The sequence below is a fragment of the Ursus maritimus genome, unplaced genomic scaffold (assembly GCF_017311325.1).
Source record: "Ursus maritimus isolate PB19 unplaced genomic scaffold, ASM1731132v1 scaffold_1, whole genome shotgun sequence".
NCBI classification, from domain to species: Eukaryota; Metazoa; Chordata; class Mammalia; order Carnivora; family Ursidae; genus Ursus; species Ursus maritimus.
The window spans coordinates 98,741,274-98,760,792 of NW_024423343.1; the positions used below are offsets into that span (position 1 = coordinate 98,741,274).

Below are 19,519 nucleotides of genomic sequence, written 5' to 3' on the forward strand. Positions count from 1 at the left end.
TAGGATGGTGTATGTTTTCTGCGTGTGTAGTTTTAAAGCCCAGTGTATGTGATGATAAGTAAAAAATTGCTGGTGCTAAAAACTAATATTAGAAATTTTAGATACTTAAGTTTTAAAAATAGTATACCCTTAGAGGCAGTACAATATTAGATTAACTGTTGAATTTTAAAAAAATATTTCTTTATGCAACATAAATTTATATTTGGAATGAATCTGATATATTAAGCACAACATAGGTTTAATTTGGCTTGTTTTAATTTTCACCCTTTTGTTATTGTACTTTTATTTGCATGAACTCTTAGGAAAATTTAGGATCTCCTTTTTTTCTCCCAAATTAACTTGTCGAGCCTTAATATTACTCTTCACTTTCCTTTTCAAAGTTTGCCAGGACTCTTAAAAGTAGTTGCATATTCTTTTTTGTTTTTTTTTTAATGGTGGAATAAGAATCCCAATTGAACTTGTTTATTTAGAATAAGAAAAGAGATCACAGATGATGAAAAGCTGACATAACACAAATTTCATGAAATTCAAAAATACAGTATTTTCACTAATTAATGTCCTGTCACACCTGTAACATTTGTTGACTACAGAAACTTAGATCACCTCTTCATATAACTGTTTGTAAAACATTTTTTTAAATTGTATAAAATATACATCCCAAAATTTACCATCTTAACGTTTTTAAGTATATAGTCCAGGGGTGCCTGGGTGGCTCAGTCATTAAGCAGCTGGCTGCCTTCGGCTCAGGGCGTGATCCCAGGGTCCTGGGATCGAGCCCTGCAACGGGCTCCCTGCTCTGCTGGGAGCCTGCTTCTTCCTCTCCCACTCCCCCTGCTTATGTTCCCTCTCTGGCTGGCTGTCTCTCTCTCTGCCAAATGAATAAATAAAATCTTAAAAAAAAAAAAGTATATAGTCCAGTGGTGTTAAGTATATTCATATTTTTGTGGAACCATCACTGTCATTCATCCCCAAAATGCTTTTCATCTTTTGAAACTGAAACTCTGTACACATTAAACAACTCCTCATTCCCCCCTACTATTCCTTGGAAACCACCATTCTACTGTCTATGGATTTGACCACTGTAGATACCTTATTAAGTGGAATCAACTAGTATTGGCTATTCTGTGACTGGCTTATTTCACTTCGCATGAAGTCAGGGTTCATCACAAGATAGCAGGTGTCAGAATTTCCTTTTTAAGGCTAAATAATATTCCATTGTATGGATATGTCATATTTGTTTACCCGGTCATCCACTGATGGACACTTGCCTTGCTTCCTTCCGCCTTTTCGGCTATTGCGAATAAAGCTGCTGTGAACTTGGGGGTATAAATATCTCTTCAAGACCTAGTTTTCAATTCTTTTGGTTATATACCCAGAAGTGGAATTATCAGATCATGTGATCATTCTGTTTCTAGTGTTTTGGGGAACCACATACTGTTTTCCATAGCAGCACACCATTTTACTTTCCAGCAACAGTACATTGTTTTGATTACTGTAGCTTTGTAGTAAGTTTCGAATTGAGGAATTGTGACCTCTCTAAGTTTGTTCTTCTTTTCAAGGTTTCTGGGATGTTCCCATTCTTGTTATTTTCTGGGTTTTTTGTTTGTTTGTTTGTTTGTTTTTGACAGTAGCCATCCTAATGAATGTGATGTGGTATCTCATTGTAAATTTAATATGCAATTCCCTAAGCAGTGATATTGAGCAGCTTTTCATGTGCTGATTGGCCCAGTTTCCTACCTTTGCATGTGGATATCCATTTTTCCCATCACTGTTTGGGAAAAGGCTGTCCTTTCCATATTGAATGGTCTTGGCACTCTTATAGAAAATCATCTGAACATGTATGCAGGGGTTTATTTTTGGGGTCTCCATTCTGTTCCCTTGGTCTTTATGCCAGTACTGCATTGTTTGGTTACTGCAGCTTTGTAATAAGTTTTGAATTGAGGAAATATGACATCTCTAACTTTGTTCTTCTTTCTAAGATTTGTTTTGGCTATTCAGAATCCTTTGAGATTCCATATGAGTTTTAGGATGGATTTTTCTGTTTCTGTAAAACATGCAAATGTTGTCTTGATAATTTTACATTAAATCTGTAGATTGCTTTGGGTAGTTTTGACATCTTAGTAATATTGTCTTCCAGTCCACGAACAGAGGATTTCCATCTGTGTTTGTCTTTTTTCCGTATACAAGTCTTTTGCTTCCTTGGTCTAATTGATTTCTAAGTATTTTACTAATTTTGATGTTATTGCTCTAAGATTTGTTTTCTTCATTTCCTTTTTGGATCATTCCTTGTCAAGGTATAGAAACCCAACTGGTTTTTGCAGGTTGAGTTTGTATCATGCAACTTTGTTAAATTTGTTTATTAGTTTCAACTAGTCTTATATTAGTACAGTTACATGAGCTCTCTTGTGGTTACTGTTTTTCTGATGTATCTTTTTACATACTTTTACGTTTAGTTTGTGTCTTTTAATCTGATTGTGTCTTTTGTAGAGAGCATATAATTGGAGCAGGGCTTAACAAAAGATTTGTGTGAATCTTCGCCTTTTGATTTGAGTGTTTATTTCATTTACATTTAATGTTATTAGTGATAAGGTACTGCTGTTTTATTAGTTTTCTTAGTCTTTTGTCCCTTTCTCCTTCTATTTCTTATTATAGCCTTCTTTTGAGTAGATATTTTCTAACCATTTTGTTGTTTGCTTTACTGTATTATTTCGAGTTTCTTTCTTAGTGGTTTCCCTGGGGATTTACTTATAACCGTTCAGTTGGGGATAGTAGCAGCTTAATTTAAATAGTATATAGGAATTTTGCTCCTATATAGCTCACCTTCCCTTCTCTTTTTGTCATTCAGATTACATCTTTAAAGAGTATAATCCCATCAACACACATTAAGTATTGCTTTATGCAATTGTCTTTTAAATCAGACAGGAGAAAAACAGTTACAAATACAAAATACATTTATTGTGTTATTTATGTTTAGCCACATAGTTACCCTTACTGGTGGTTTTCATTTCTTCCTTTTTTTTAAGTTACTATATAGATGTTCTTTCATTTCGTCTTTTAGTGTTTTTGTCTAGGACAGATCTGCTAGTTACAAATTCTTTTAGCTTCTGTTTCTTTGGAATGATCTTTAATTCTTAATTTTTGATGTGTTATTTTGCCACATATTGAAACCTTGTTGATAGTCTTTTTCTATTATTACTTCGAATGTGTCATTTACTGCCCTCTGACCTACCTGTTTCCTGATTAGATAATGTCTCTTAATTTTACCGAAGATCACTACTTCCAAGATTTTCTTTTTTGTGTGTGCTTTAATAGTTTGACTATGATGTATCTAGGATCTGGTTGAGTTTATCTTTTTTGGAAGTCATTTGTTTTTTTTGATGTGTAGATTAAATTTTAAACATCAAATTTGGGGATTTATCTGCCATTATTTCTTCAGATATTTTCTCTGTCCCCTTTTTAGTTGACTGTTTCTGAGACTAACATTATGAATATGTTGGTATACTTGATGGTGTCTCTCAGGTCTCAGACTTTATTTTTCTTCATTCTTTATTCCTCTGGTCCTTAAACTGAATATTCTCAACTGACTTATTTTCAACTTCACAAATTCTTTTTTGTATTAGCTCAAGTCTTTTGAGCTCTCTTATTGAATTTTTTTATTTTAATTATTTTACTTTAAACTACAGAATTCTTTTAAAAAAAATTATTTGAGAGAGAAAGAGAGTGGGGGAGGCACAAAGGAGAAGGAGTCTTAAGTAGGCTCCACGCTAAGCACGGAGCCCATTATGGGGCTCCATCTCATGACCTGAGCCGAAACCAAGAGTTTGCCAGTATTCTTTCTGCTTTTATGAAGGAGTGGATTTTCAGAAGTCTTTACGCTGCCATTCTGGAAGTGCTTCCTCTATTTTCTTCTTCTTTTTTTAATTAGAAAGTTACTTTTAAAAGATAGTTAACTGCTTTGAAAACTTCAGATGGGTGGAAATACAGAAATTTGAATCCAACAAAGTAGTTAAATTGAATTACTTTCAATTAATTGATACCCAAGATTTCACCATGCTCTGGTTTATAGTTAATGTGAGTCTGAACCCAGTTCATTGCTTTCTTAGTTGGATGAACATTTTATGTAGCAAATAGTGTAACCAGGGCCACTATAAGTAAAGTTTATGAAATAGTAACATGAAACATGTTCATCTTTTCTAGAAACTGATACTTGAGCCATGGGACTAGTTTCCAGTTAATTTTTCCTCCGTATTTCCTTTTGTTGCTTTGATCATATAAGTGTATTTTATTTTCAGTGACATTTTGTTCCTGCAAGCATGAATTACGACATTAATGGAAGGTTTGATTTATGATTGTGAAAATTGTGTTGTAGTTTTAAGCTGCGCCCTTTTATTTCACAGAATTTCTAAATTGAAAACAAAAAGTTGTTTCCTTTATATTTGGGCTATCCTGTGTAGAACCATTTAATATAATTATATAAATTATTCTTTGGGAGTAAATTAACCACTTGAAGATTAGTCAGTTTGTATTTCAGCTTAGAGTGTACTACTACCTGTGTTATATCATGGTCCCTAAAATAACCTGTTGAGGTGAATGCTATTACTTTGACATTTTTGTAAATGAAGGAAATGAGGCAGAAACAGGTTAAAGAGAATAAACATCTGGTGATCATCTTTCTTTTCTATTTTAAAGATTTTATTTATTTGAGAGAGAGAGAGAGAGAGCACAAGTGGGGGAGTGGCAGAGGGAGAGGGAGAAGCAGGCTCCCCACTGAGCCGAGAGCCCAGTGCAGGGCTTGATCCCAGAACCCTGGGATCATGACCTGAGCCAAAGGCACACACTTAACCAACTGAGCCACCCAGGTGCTCCATCATCTTTATTTTGTTAATAACAGGTCTTAAGGTTGTAGTGTATAGAACAACTTCTTTATCTGAATTTTGTGACATCTAAGGTTCAAACTGAATACTAAAAATTTTAATTTGCATTATCGGCATTTGCCACTATTAGAAGAAATCAGCCATGTTAACATGATGAAGAAAACTGGCCTAAATATGCATTGTTAAATTAAATTTTGTCATATAACCAGGAGATTATGAATCAGAATGTCAAAATTCTCTACATATTTTGCCTCTTAAGTGGTTTGACTGTATGTTTTTAACAGTTCTATTGAAGTGAAATAGTGAAACTGTATATGTATTTAAAGTACAGTATTTGATCAGTTTTGACATATTTATACATCCATAAAACCATCACCACACTCAATATAATGAACATACTCATTACTCCAAAGTTTCCTTGTGCCCTGGTGCAGTCCCTTCCACCACACCGCTGCATCCTAGGCAACTGCTGCTCTGCTGTCTGTCACCACAGATTACTTTGTGTTTTTTAGAATTTTATATCGTATGTACTCTTTTTGATCTAGCTTCTTTGAGCATAATCATTTTGAGACTTGTCCATACTGTTGTATATATCAGTACTTCTATTTTATTATGTACTAGTATTCCACTTTATTAGTATGCCACAGGTGGATAAACATGGACCACATGTGAATACATCTTTACCTATTAATAGACATTTATGTTGTTTCCAGTGGTTAGCTATAACAAATACAAGTCTTTATATGGACATTTGCATTTGTTACCTGGATAGCTCATAGAGTTGGAGTAGGTTCAAATTTGTAAGAAAGTGCCAAACTGTTTTCCTGTGTTGTTGTAACACTTTATATTCCCACCAGCAATGAATGAGAGATCCATTTTTTCCTTGTCTTTGGCAACAGTTGGTGGTGTTCTGTTGTTTTGTATCTGTCCTGATGAGTGTGTAGTGAAATTGTGTTCTGCAACTAATGAATCATCGAGCCTTACATCGGAAACCGGGGATGTACTGTATGGTGACTAACATAATATAATAAAAAATCATTAAAAAAAAAAAAAAAAAGAAATTGTGTTCTGGTTTTAATTTGCACATGCCTAATGTTTAATGATGTTGAGCATCTTTTTGTGTGGCTGTTTGCAATCTGCGTATCTTCTTTGATGAAGTATCTCTTTAAATCTTTTGTTTGTCTTTAAATTAGGTTGCTTTGTTTTCTTAATACTGAGTTCTGAGAATTCTTTATATATTCTGGATACAGCTCCTTAATCTGATATATGCTCCCACTCTCTGGCCGGTCTTTTCATTCTCTTAACAGTGTCTTTTGAAAAGCAGATGTTTTAGTTTTGATGAATTAGAAAATATCAATTTATTCTTTTAAGAGTCATGCTTATGGTGGTTTTTCTAAGAAATATTTGCCCAATCTAAGTCACCAGGGATTTCTTCTGTGTTTTCTTCAAGAAATTTTATTGTGTTAGGTTCTGCAGAGATCTTTGATCCATTTTGAGTTAATTTTTGCATACAGTACAAGGTATGGATGGAAGTGCATTTTTTTTTTTGCCTATTTTCAGCCATCTTTTGACATGACTAGCCTTTCTCTACTGAATTTTTTTTTTTTAAGATTTTATTTATTTGAGAGAGCGAGGGAAGGCAGGAGAGGGGGGAGAGTCAGAGGGAGAAGCAGACTCCCCGCCGAGCAGGGAGCCCGACGTGGGACTTGATCCTGGGTCTCCAAGATCATGACCTGAGCCGAAGGCAGTCGCTCAACCGACTGAGCCACCCAGGCACCCTCTCTACTGAATTTTTGCAGGCATACCTCAGAGATATTGTGGGTTGCATTCCAGACCACCACAATTAAGCAAATAGTGTAATAAAGCAAATCAGATAAATTTTTTGCTTTCCTAGTGCATATTAAAATTATGGTTACACTGTGCTGTGTTCTGTTAAGTGTGCAGTAGCATTATTTCTAAAAAAAAAAATACATATCTTGGGGTGCCTGGGTGGCTTAGGTGGTTAAGTGTCTGCCTTTGGCTCAGGTCATGATCCCAGACTCCTGGGATTGAGTCCTACATCATGCTCCCTCTTCAGCAGGGAATTTACTTCTCCCTCTCTCTCTCTGCCCCTCTCTCTCTCATAAAATAAATAAAATATTTTAAAAAAATACATAATTAAAATATACTTCATTGCTAAAAAATGCTGGGAGTTGTAATTACTGAGCTTTCTGTGAGTTGTAGTTACTGATCACAGATCATTACAACAAATATAATAATAAAGAAAAATGTGAAATATTGAAAGAACTAACCAAAACGTGACACAAAGACATGAAGTGAGCAAACGCTGTTAGAAGAGTGGTACCATAAACTTGCTGGATGCAGGATTGCCACAAACCTTCAATTTGTAAAAACTCGGTATCTGCCAAGCACGCTAAAATGATGTGTGCCTGTATATCTTTGTCAAAATTTAGTTGTCCATATATGTGTGGGTCTTATTCTGGCCTCTGTTTCATTCCTCTATCTTGATGCCAATATAATGTCTTGGTTTCTGTAGCTTATAATGAATCTTAAAATCAGTAGATTTAGTCTCCCATTTTGTGTTTCTTTTTCAAAGTTGTCTTCAACTTTTTTTTTAAAGATTTATTTATTTACCTTAGAGAGTGTGCATGTGTGCTAGTGGGGGGAGGGGCAGAAGGAGAGCGAGAGAGAGAATTTCAAGCAGTCTCCTCACTGAGTGTGGAGCCTGATGCTGGGCTTGATCTCATGACCCTGATATCATGACCTGAGCCAAAACCAAGAGTTGGACACTTAACCAACTGAGCCACCCAGGTGCCCCTCAACTATTTTCATTTCCGATCTTTTCATTTTCTATTCAAGTCTCTCATTTTCATATACGTTTTAGAATTGGTTTGTCAGTTTCTACAAGCAAGCCTGCTGTGGTTTTTATTGAGATTGCCTTGAATCTACAGATCATCTAACCTGTGAAGACTGCATATCTCTTCACATATTTTCTTCTTTAATTTCTCTAAGCAGTGTTTTGAAGTTTTCAGTTTCAGTGCTGTTGTAAATTATATTGTTTTTAAATTATAATTTTTGGTTGTTGCTAGTTTGTGGAAATACAATTAATTTTTACATATTGATGTTACATTTTGCTTTGCTAAACTCTCTTATTCTAGCAGCTTTTTTTGTAGATTTCTTCAGATTCTCTACGTAGAAGGTTATGTCATCTGCAAATATTGATAGTTTTCCTTCTTCCCTTCTAATCTCAATGACTTGTATTCATTTTTTTGTTTTTTTTTTGTCTAATTGTTCTGGCTCACACTTCCAGTACAAGTCTGAATAGCAGTGATGAGAGCTGATAGATATCCTTGTTTCTGTTTTCTTTTTTTAATAAAGATTTTATTTATTTATTTGAGAGAGAGTGAGAGAGAGAGAGATCACAAGCAGTGGGGAAGGGTAGAGGGAGAAGCAGACTCCCTGTTGAGCCGGGAGCCCAACTCGGGGCTTGATCCCAGACCCTGGGATCATGACCTGAGCTGAAGGCAGATGCTAAATGACTAGCCTCTCAGGCACCCCTCCTTGTTTCTGTTCTTAAATTTTTTAAATATTTTATTTATTTATTTGAGAAAGAGTGGGGGTGGGGAGAGGAAGTAGGAGGGAGGGGCAAAGGGAGAGAGAAGTAGACTGCCTGCAGAGTAGGTAGCCCAATGTGGGGCTCGATCCCAGGACCCTGAGATCACGAACTGAGCTAAAGGTAGCCGCTTAACTGACTGAGCCACCCAGGCGCTCCGATATCCTTGTTTTGTTTGTAATTTTAGCCATAAAGCATTCCATTTTTCAGCGTTAAGTATGATGTTAACTGTGTTTTCCACAGATGTCCTTTATCAGGTCAAGGAAGATTTGTTTGTCCTTTGCTTTGATTCTCTACCACCCATTTCATCTTTCTTGTTACTTTCTGGCTACTGCTGAGCCATGTCATTTGTTTCTTTTTGTGACAGCCTAAACCCTTTAATCTATATTTATGATGATTGAAAAATAAACTGTTTGCCATTTTGTCCTTTGAAGTTAAAAGTCAGAAAGAATGTGCTTACTTTTGCTGAACAGAAAACATTGTATTAACATTAATAGAATTTTAAATAGAAAATATTTTATCCCACAGTTTTAATTCACTACTCATTATGTGAATATGCCCAAGTGCTTTTTCTGTCTCTTAATTATATGTGTCCGTAACTTTTATAGTTTGAATATCACCATATATATTCAGCTCTTTTGACTTAATGTGTACAGATTTTTAATGTGTGTAGACATAAAAAGATTTATCATAATTTTAGGTCTTTCAGAATGTTTAAATTTGTATTAGTACATTGAGTATAAAGGACTGAACATTTTTGTAGATCACAGTTCATAATCTTTTTTTAAAAGAGATGGGCTCATTTCCACTGAAAGCAGTTATATATATATGTATATTAATTTTACTGAAACACTTTTCAGATGAAAAAAGAAAGCTGTAATGGAGAATTTTATTTGAACTTCTTTTTCTAAAACATCATGGAAGGTTCAGCATATATTTTTTTTCACAAAGTTAGAATTTTCAAGTAATAAAATTCTCCAGAATCAAACAGAATTATTGCTTTATGAAATGAAAGTAAATGTGGCAAGAAGTGTGAATATATTTTAGTCTTTTGGTAACTAAATCTTGTAACTGAAAATACCATTTTATGGAGAAGTCTCAAGACCTGATTAGATAGTTCATTTATGCCTTAGGTCTGAAGTGTTTAAGTATAAGTCTCCCAAGAAAGTAACTCAGTACTAAAGAAACTGAGTAGCGGGAACAATGCTGAGATTCTGAGTTAAGTATTTCAGACCTAAGATTCTAAGATATACAAGATCAGAATAGCCCAGAATATATATTTAATTTCTTATACTTTTCATTTGGTCACTTTAAGGAATACTTACTCAGTGCCCAGCATCCTATAAGGTATGGGGTTGAAGGTTTTGGAGGGAGATATAATGTTAATTATGTTAGAACCAGTCTCCGCCTACTTGGCATTTATGGCTTCTTATGAAGGATGCTTGCAGGAGGGCTACAAAAATAAAATATTTTATGCTAGAATGCAAGTTCCATAAGAATAAGGATTTGTGATTTTTTTCCCTCATTGATGTATGCCAAGGGCCTATATCAGTGCCTGGCACAATTTAACGAATATTTGCTGAATGACTGAATGTGAACGTATGACTGAATCTACTGGTAATGTACTTAGAAATTATTTCTGGAGTGCCTGGGTGGCACACGCAGTTGGTAGAGCCTGCAAATCTTGATCTCAGGGTTGGGAGTTTGAGCCCCACATTGGGCAGAGAGATTACCTTAAAAAAATAAAATACTGTTTATTTAAAAAAATTATTCCTAATGTTTTTTAATGGGAAGGATATTTTTCAGGTATGTGAATATAAAACTCAGTTTATTCTTTTAAGTTTTTTTTTTCCTTCCAGAAATATTTTTTTATTAAGTTTTAATTTTAATTCCAGTTAGTTAACATACAGTGCATATTAGTTGCAGGTGTACAGTATAGTGATTTAACAATTCCATACTTCACCTAGTGCTCATCACAACAAGCACACTCTTTAATCCCTACCACCTATTTCCCCCATCTCCTCATCTTAACTCCCCTCTGATAATCATCAGTTTGTTCTCTATAATTAAGAGTCTGTTTCTTGGTTTGTCTTTCTCTTTTTTTCCCTTCGCTCCTTTGTTGTTTTTTTTAAATCCTACATATGAGTGAAATCATACAGTATTTGTCTTTTCTCTGACTTATTTTGCTTAGCATTATACTCTGTAGCTTCATCCATGTTGTTGCAAATGGCAAGATTTCATTCTTTTTAATAGCTGAATAATATTCCTGTGTGTGTGTGTGTGTGTGTGTGTGTGTGTGTGTGTGTGTTACCTCTTCTTCCATTCGTCAGTCTATGGACACCTGAGCTACTTTCATAATTTGGCCAGTGTAAAGCTCCTATAAACATGGGGGTGCATGTATCCCTTTGAATTAGTGTTTTTCTATTCTTTGGGTAGATACCCGGTAGTGTGATTGCTGGACTGTAGGCCAGTTCTATTTTTAACTTTTTGAGGAAACTCTGTACTCTTTTCCACAGTGGCTATAGCAGTTTGCATTCCCACCAACAGTATATGAGTGTTCCTTTTTCTCCACATTCTCACCAATACCTGTTGTTTCTTGTGTTGTTGATTTTAGCCACTCTGACAGATGTGTGCTGATACCTTATTGTAGTTTTGATTTGCATTTCTCTTATGGAAAGTGATGATGAGCATCTTTTCATGCGTCTGTTGACCCTCTATATATGTCTTCTTTGAAGAAATGTCTGTTCTCGTCAAATATTTTAAAAAATTTAAAGATCACTATTAATGAATTTTTTCTCAAAGGTTAGAGCATAACATTAAATAGTCAAAGTTATTTAAGGCTCTTAATTAGCAGGGTGTTAACTAGTAAGGTTTTATGGTAAGTTATGGGAGGCCAACATCTTGTGACAATCCACATTTAAGAGTGTTGAATATTTAGAATAGATAGTGCATCTCTGTAGTTGGTCTTAGCAAAGCAAATTTATTCTTTTAAAGTTAGTTAACATTATCTTAAATACTTTCAGCCCATTATTGTTAGTGACTTGAGGTTGAGAAGAACATTTTGGTATTAATGGCTACTTGAGTTTGTATGTAAAGCTTTATTGTATAATTTATTTATTTTAAGATTTTATTTATTTATTTGACAGAGAGAGACAGCCAGCGAGAGAGGAAACACAAGCGGGGGGAGTGGGAGAGGAAGAAGCAGGCTCCTAGCAGAGGAGCCTGATGTGGGGCTCGATCTCAGAATGCCGGGATCACTCCTGAGCGGAAGGCAGATGCTTAACGACTGCACCACCCAGGCGCCCCTTATTGTATAATTTAAAAAATATATAAGTCTGGGGGCGCCTGGGTGGCTCAGTCTGTTAAGCATCTGACTCTTGATTTCCACTCAGATCATGTTCTCAGGGTTGTGAGATTGAGCCCCAAGTTGGGCTGTGTGCTTGGGGGGGGAGGGAGGGAGAGTCTGCTTGAGATTCTCTCCCTCTCTCTCTGTCCCTCCCCCCAGTTGTGTGCCCTCTCTATCTCTCTCTCTCTCTCTAAAATAAATAAAATATCTTTAAAAATAAAAAACATGTAAATCTGAAAAACATTTTTATTCATGAACATAAATACAAGGAACTTGAGATTTTGAGGATAGAGGGTAGGTACATTTTGTTCCATTTACATATGTTAATTATGATTTTCTACGGTCTTATTATGAGTACTTTCATTTGATTATTTCCTACTTAGGGTAGCCAAGTTTAGGTTTCTCTGGTCTGTAAAGAACAATGGCTTTTAACCTTACTTATAATCCACTTCACTTGTTTAAACATGGAACCAATAGATGGGTTACTTTCAGGATATGTTTATCTAAGTATGTTGTCCGAGAGTAGATTTGGGTAGCCTCTAAAAACATGTGACTTAGTTTTCTAAAAAACTGCATATCTGCAGAAAGGCTACTGAGTGTTCTGTTTGTTTGTTTTTGCCAAAAATGGAAGTAATACCCAGTACAGTATTTGCTTAATGTTAATAATTGGTTTTCAGAATATTGAAAAGTGCGGGGCACCTGGGTGGCACAGCGGTTAAGTGTCTGCCTTTGGCTCAGGGCGTGATCCTGGCGATCTGGGATCGAGCCCCACATCAGGCTCTTCCGCTATGAGCCTGCTTCTTCCTCTCCCACTCCCCCCGCTTGTGTTTCCTCTCTCGCTGGCTGTCTCTATCTCTGTCGAATAAATAAATAAAATCTTTAAAAAAAAAAAAGAATATTGAAAAGTGCTGTTTGCACATGACTTTGTAAATAATATTCACAATAAAGTTATAATATTTAAAGCATAAAGGGCACCTGGCTGGCTCAGTCAGAAGAGCATGCAACTCTTAATCGTGGAATTCTGAGTTCGAGTCCCACGTTGGCTGTAAAGATGACTTACATAAATAAACTTAAAAAAAATAAAGCATATTAGCATTCCTTAGACCGCAATTTGAGAGTTGTGTGAGATAACATAAACTAGACTATGGTGAGTTGCCACCAAGGAGAAAAGTAAAGAGTTTTTAAAAATGGATAGTCTTTCTTTGAGTTTTTGAAAGTTTGTGTGTAGCATGGAGGATGATCAGAAGAGCCCCCTAGAAACATTTGATATTTTCCTCAACTGGGGCTTTAAACAGTTATGTTCTCTTCGTGTCTTTAAAAGAACATTTTGCTCTTATAAGTGAATAGAAAAAGTTGGAAGTGCTCTAGGAAAAGGTGTCTCTTCTGAGAAAAGCAGACACTTACCTGCCAGCCGGATGTCATGTATTAAGATGCTCATAACCTTTCAGGAGTGTGTTTTCAAGATGTAATGGAAATTCTGACTAGACTTATTTGGCTTATTGTTATCTTATTTCTTATCTCTTATGGGCAGATAGGTTGTCACTGGCATAATTTTGCCATTTGTCAAGTGGTATGTATCTTAAAGGGAGATACTTTTCAAGACTATGAAAGAATCTCATATGAAAGTATCTGGGTGAGTTACATAGACATTTCATTGAGACAAAAAAAGAAAAATTTCATTGAAACCATTAATCTAGGTTCAAGTGCAAATGTCAAAAGTAAATGTGCCAGTAAATGGGGAAGACTGGTTTTGGCAGAATACATTGGTATCTTTTGATCTTGTCATTCCTGTACCATCCTTTGACATTGGGATACCTTTGTAACATCAACCAGTGTTCTTTTTTTGGTAGCTCCCCCTACTGTTAAAACTAATTTGCTGATTCTGCTGTTACTTAGGAATTTCTTAGTCTTTGCCCACTTTCTTTGTCTGGACCACTCACCCCAGGTGAAGGGAGAGCAGGACCGGGGAGAAGAGAAATATGTATATCCATTACAGACAAGACTGGAACACGCACAAAGAGATGATTGTGTGTGTTGCTTCATATTTTATTTTTTCTTTTTAGCTTTACAATAAGTCTTTGTATTAGAGAAAATCCATTTATATTTTTAATGCTTAAAGTTTATAGTCTTTATAATAGTTCTGTTTGAAGGTTCTCTTTGTTTTTTTGTTTTTTTAAGTAAGCTCCACATCCAGTGTGGAGCTCAGTGCAGGGCTTGAACTCAGGACCCTGAGATCAAGACCTGAGCTGAGATCAAGAGTCAGATGCTTAACCCTGGTGCCTTATTGTTTCATATTTTCTATCTCTGGTGACTGTTTGTTGATTGAGTAGGACCATCGTGAAACGTGTATTAGTTTTCTATTGATGTGTAATGAATTACCTCAAATTTGGCAGTTTAAAACAACACATTTATTTTCCCCCAGTTTCTGTGGGTCAGGAGGATGGGTGCAACTTGGTTGTATTTCACATAGTTGCAATCTAGATGTTGACCAAACTTTGGGAGCCTGGGTTCTTTTCCAAGCTCATGTGATTGATTATGAATACAGTCAAATAGAGGGCTGAGGTCTCTAGTTTCTCGCTGGCTGTCAGCTCCTAGAGGCCCCTTTCATAGGTCATCATCTCACAACAGGGCAGACCATGTCTTTTAAGCCAGCAGTAGAATTTCTTTTACTTCAGGAAGTTCCCAGTTTTTTAAGGGCTTCCACCTAAGTCAGGCCCACCAAGGGTACCCTTTCTTTTGATTTACTCAGTTGACTTGGAACTTTAATCACATCTGCAAAATCCTTACCCTTCACCTAATTGTGGAAGGAAAAATCTCATCAAATTTCTTAAGTCTTTGCCACACTCAAGTAGAGGGTATTGTACTGTTATCTGTTTGATTAGTTAAGAATAAGAAAATTAAAAGTTTTAAAATAACATTCACTTATTCCTTTTTAAAATTTTTTACTAAGTTCATTTAGCCAACATACAGTACATCATTAGTTTTTGATGTAGTGTTCAATGATTCAGTAGTTACGTATAACACCCAATGCTCATCACATCACGTCTATTCCTTTGATACTTTTCTTTATGTAGATCTGAGTTTTGACTTCTATTATTTTACTTCCCTCTAAAGAACTTCTTTTAAAATATCTTGCAAGGCTGGTCCACTGGCAACAAATCCTTCTCCCTGTTTTTTGTCTGAGAAACTGTTTATTTCTCTTTCTCTTTTGAAAGACGATTTTGCAGGATATAGAATTCTAGGTCTGTAGGGTTTTTTTCCCTCAACATTTTAAATATTTCACTCTACTTTCTTGTTTGCATGCTTATGTAGTTAGATGTATTCTTATATTTGCTCCTCAATAAGTAAGCTGTTTTTTTCCTCTGACTTCTTTCAGGATTTTTAAATCTTTGATTTGTAGTTTTTAAATGATATGCTTAGGTATAGGTAGGTTTTTCGACATTTTTCCTTCTTGGTGTTCTCAGAGCTTTTTGAATATGTGGTTTGATGTTTGACATTAATTTGGGGAAACTCTCCGTCATTATTGTTTCAAATATGTTTTCTTTTCTTCCCCTCTCTTCATATATCTATGTCACACCTTTTTTTGTCCCACAGTTTAGGTGTTCTGGTTTTTTTGTTTTTTTTTTTTTCAATCTTTTTTCCTTTTGCTTTTCGATTTTTGAGGATTCTATTGATATATCCTCTAGCTCAGAGATTGTTTCCTCTGTTGTGCCCAATACATGTCTATCAGAAAGCATTCTTCATACATGTAACATGTGTTTACCTGTAACATTTCTTTTTGGTTCTTTTCTTAAGATTTCCATTTCTGTGCTCACATTGCCCATCTGTTCCTGCATGGTATCTACAATATCCATTAGAATCTTTAATATATTAATCATAGTTGTTTTAAATTCTCTGTGATAATTCCAACATCCCTTTCATGTCTGTTTCTGATGCTTGCTTTGTCCTTTCAAATTGTGTTTTTTTTGCCTTTTAGTATGCCTTTGAAATTTTTTAAGATTTTATTTTTAAGTAACCTCTACACCCAACGTGGAGCTCGAACTTACAACACCGAGATCAAGAGTTACATGCTCTACTGACAGCCAGCCAGGCACCCCTGTAAATTTTTGATAGTTAGGCATGATGTCATGGTAAGAGGAACTGATGTAAGTAGGCCTTTAGTAGTATAGGGAGGAAAAGCATTCTGTAATCCTCTGGTTAAGTCTTAATATTTTAGTGAGCCTATGCCTCTGGACTATGAATGTCACAGGGTTTCTCAGGGTTTTTTTCCCCTTTTAGATGGGACAGGATGGCTTAAAGTGGACTCGAGTTCGTTATTTCCATTCTCCCACTGGAAGGTTAGAGTCAGCTGCAGTTGAGTTTTTTCTTTGCCTCAGGTCATTTAGGTTTTAGTTTACTAATTTCTCCCAAGGGCAGGTGTTGTTAAGAAGAACAGAGTGCTCTGGTGTATTTAATAAAGTCTTGGTGTATGTGTGTGTATGTGCATCTGTGTTCACCCCTGGCAGAAAGCTTAAGGCTACTTTTCTCCATGCTTACTATGGGAATCTAGTTGGATTCCTGGAAGTAAATCTCACAATATTGTGGGAGTCCTCCTATGATTGGGCCCCCTGGAGTTTTAACTTTCAGAATTGTCCACATTGGGCCTCCTGCAATTTGCCAGTTATAGTTCAGATTTTCCTACTCGTGTACTGGCTCCCCTGGTGGTTTCTGCTTATGAGTCTCTACTTGAGACCCTTTGTATTTGCCTGTCTCTTTGGTCTTGGGGGGCAGCAGTTTGCCCTGTGTCTTCTCTCTCTCGTGAATCCAAGCAGCCTTGGTGATTTTCCAGTCTGTTCTACTTTTTACTTGTTAAAGTGGGGTGGAGACTTGCAAGCTCTTAACATGTGGAACCAGAAACCACCAATCTCTGTCTTTCAATTGGTGAATCTTACTTGGCTAGCCCTTTAGTCAACTGCTAAAGCTGTTTTCTTTTTTTAAAAAATATTTTATTTATTTATTATGTCAGAAAGAGGGAGAGAGAGCACAAGCAGGGGGAACAGCAGGCAGAGGGAGAAGCAGGCTCCCCACTGAGCAAGGAGCCCAATGTGGGACTCGATCCTGGGACCCTGGGATCATGACCTGAGCCAAAGGCAGATGCTTAACTGACTGAGCCACCCAGGCTTCCGTAAAGCTGTTTTCCTTATACAATTCTCATATCATGTAACACTGACTTTTACTTTTAGCTTTAATCCTTTTGACATGAACAGTCTGTGATGTCAGCTGCGGTTATTGAATACCACTGATTTGAATTGGTGTTTTTTAAATTATTTTTTGCTTACTCATTATTCAGATTTCTTACCACTTGTTACTTACCCATATTTAAAAATTCCGCATACTTGTGTTTCTAATATATTTTATTTCCTTTCTCTAATTGTCTTTAAGAGGGAAGTTTTGTGGATTTTAAACTTTGAATCCTTGAATGTCTGAAAATATCTTTAGCTTTATTCTCCCACATGAATGCTCATTTTTTTGGTATGTAATTCTGTGTTTCATATAATTTTCAGAACTTGAAAGCTCATATGCATTGCCTTCCCCCCCATCCCCCCTCTTCATTGCCTTTTAACATCAAGTATTGCTGATACCAATGTGTTATCTGTTCTTTTACAGGCAATGTCATTTTTTCCCCTCTTAGGTTAAAAATTGAGAAGCAAAGATCTGTAGCCTTATGTTTTCTATTTTGTTTTTGTTTTCTTGAGAATAATAAGAATAATCCTATTAGAATTAGTTTAAATTTGAGGACAGTTAAAATGAAGGGTATTCTTGTATTTAAAAAAATTGAACAAACTCCGATGTTTCCCCCAAATCTTAAGTTTAGTAAAGGTAAGGGTCCTTTAGAGGGAAACAGTCTTCCCTCCTGTTGCTATTCTACAGTGTTTTTAAATGTTTGCATCAGTGAGTAAATGTCCAACGTCCTAAGGTAACATATTCTCCTGCCCCTTTTTTGGCTACTCCCAAATTTATATATTTTGAATTGGATTATGACTTCCGGAACAATTTGTGTATTGTTTTCCCAATGGAACAGTTCAAAATAAAGCTCTTCCGGGCAGTTTGAATTTTAGTTTAAATGATGAATTATATACAGTATCTTTTTTTTATACCTATAATTTTTATTGGTGTTTCAAAAGTTATAACTGCTTTTTACTTAAGTGTTAGTTGAAAATTATATAATAACCTTGGTGTTTTAAACTACTTCGTATTTTCAGCTATTCTTTTGTTTAGTGAATTTTTTTTTTTTTTTCAACTTAGACCGAGTGTGGACAGTAATGACCTCACGTTTCCGATTGCCTGCTGGCAGAACCTACAATGTACGAGCATCAGAGTTGGCCCGAGACAGACAGCATACGGAGGTGGTTTGCAACATTCTTCTTCTGGATAACACTGTACAAGCTTTCAAAGTTAATGTAAGTATTTTATATCTTTTTTCTTTTAATAATTTCTGGTTATAAATCTGAGTTTCGATTATATTTTAAAACTAAAACTGTTTAATTGTAGTACAGTTTGAAAAGCCTTATTCAATGAAGAAAGTCTTTAGTATGGGTTTGTAAGCTTCTAGTATAAGTTCTGATTTAAAGTGGGTCTTTCAAGAAGTTGACAAACGAATAGTGCAGTATGAGTAGTGGAGTAGATTAATAGTATGTGGGTGGTTTTTATAAACGTGCTTGAGGTGCTTGAAAGGAATTTGTTCTAAATAATTCATACATCTTGTTTGTAATCTTTCTTGTATTGTCTGTGAATAAAACTTGCTAAAGAAAGATAAAGGACAGTCCTGATCTTATCTGAGTCTTGTCTGAAATACTTACTCAACAAATATTTGTTCATCCTATTTGTATCTATCTTTATTTGCTTAACATTATTGCGAGTTTCACCCATGTGGTATGCTAACATTTTTTGGTTTATTTTCATTGCTGTATAGTACTCTAGTGCATGAATACACCACAATTTACTTATTCATTTTTTTGTCACCATTTACTTGTCCAGTTTACTATTGGTGTATATTTGGGTTTTTTTCTACTTTGGGCTCTGGTCAGTAACATTACTATGAACATTCTTGTGTCTGTCTTGCTATATACAAGGGTGTGTTCCTTTTTTTTTTTTATTTAAAAAATTTCAAACCTGCAAAAGAGTTGGAAGAATAGTATAATGAATACCCACAGTGGCACGTAGGTGGCTCAGTTGGGTAAGTGTCTGCCTTTAGCTCAGGTCATGATCCCAGAGTTCTCAGATTGAGCCCCATTCCAGGCTCTCTGCTCAGCAGGGGAGTCTTTCTCCCTTTCTTTCTCCCTCTGCCACTCTCCCCATGTGTGCTTTCTCTCTCTCAAATAAATAAAATCTTAAAAAAAACCAAAACAAAACCAAATACCGACATACCTTTTAGCTAGACTGATCCGTTGTTAACATTTTACACATTTGCTTTATTTTCCTTTTTCTGTGTGTTTCCTCTGAACCTTCTGAAAGTTAGTGGTACACTTCACTGGTAAGTACTTCAGCAGCTTAGGAACCTCATATATTACCACAGAACCACTATCACCCTCAAAAATCAAACATTATGAAAATGATAGTAGCTGGTATATAATCCATATTCAAACTGGATTCCTCATTTCTCATTTCTATATCTCCAAGATAGCACCTTCCATCTGATTCCTGCTG

At 35.6% G+C, this 19,519-nt stretch overlaps 1 protein-coding gene across 6 annotated transcripts in view; it reads left to right on the forward strand.

Annotated features, from left to right (window-relative positions):
* Nucleotides 1-19,519, forward strand: part of PTPN4 (protein tyrosine phosphatase non-receptor type 4) — a 219,612-nt gene that overhangs the window by 23,578 nt on the left and 176,515 nt on the right. For 2 of the 6 annotated variants that reach the window (XM_040645921.1, XM_040645912.1), the window contains exon 1: nucleotides 17,677-18,273. In XM_040645921.1, coding sequence (XP_040501855.1) covers nucleotides 18,136-18,273 — 138 coding nt within the window. In that variant the 5' untranslated portion in view covers nucleotides 17,677-18,135. Of the gene's footprint in view, nucleotides 1-17,676; nucleotides 18,274-19,519 lie in introns of those variants that run through there. The other 4 variants (XM_040645905.1, XM_040618938.1, XM_040618945.1 and 1 more) reach the window with 4 other exon arrangements.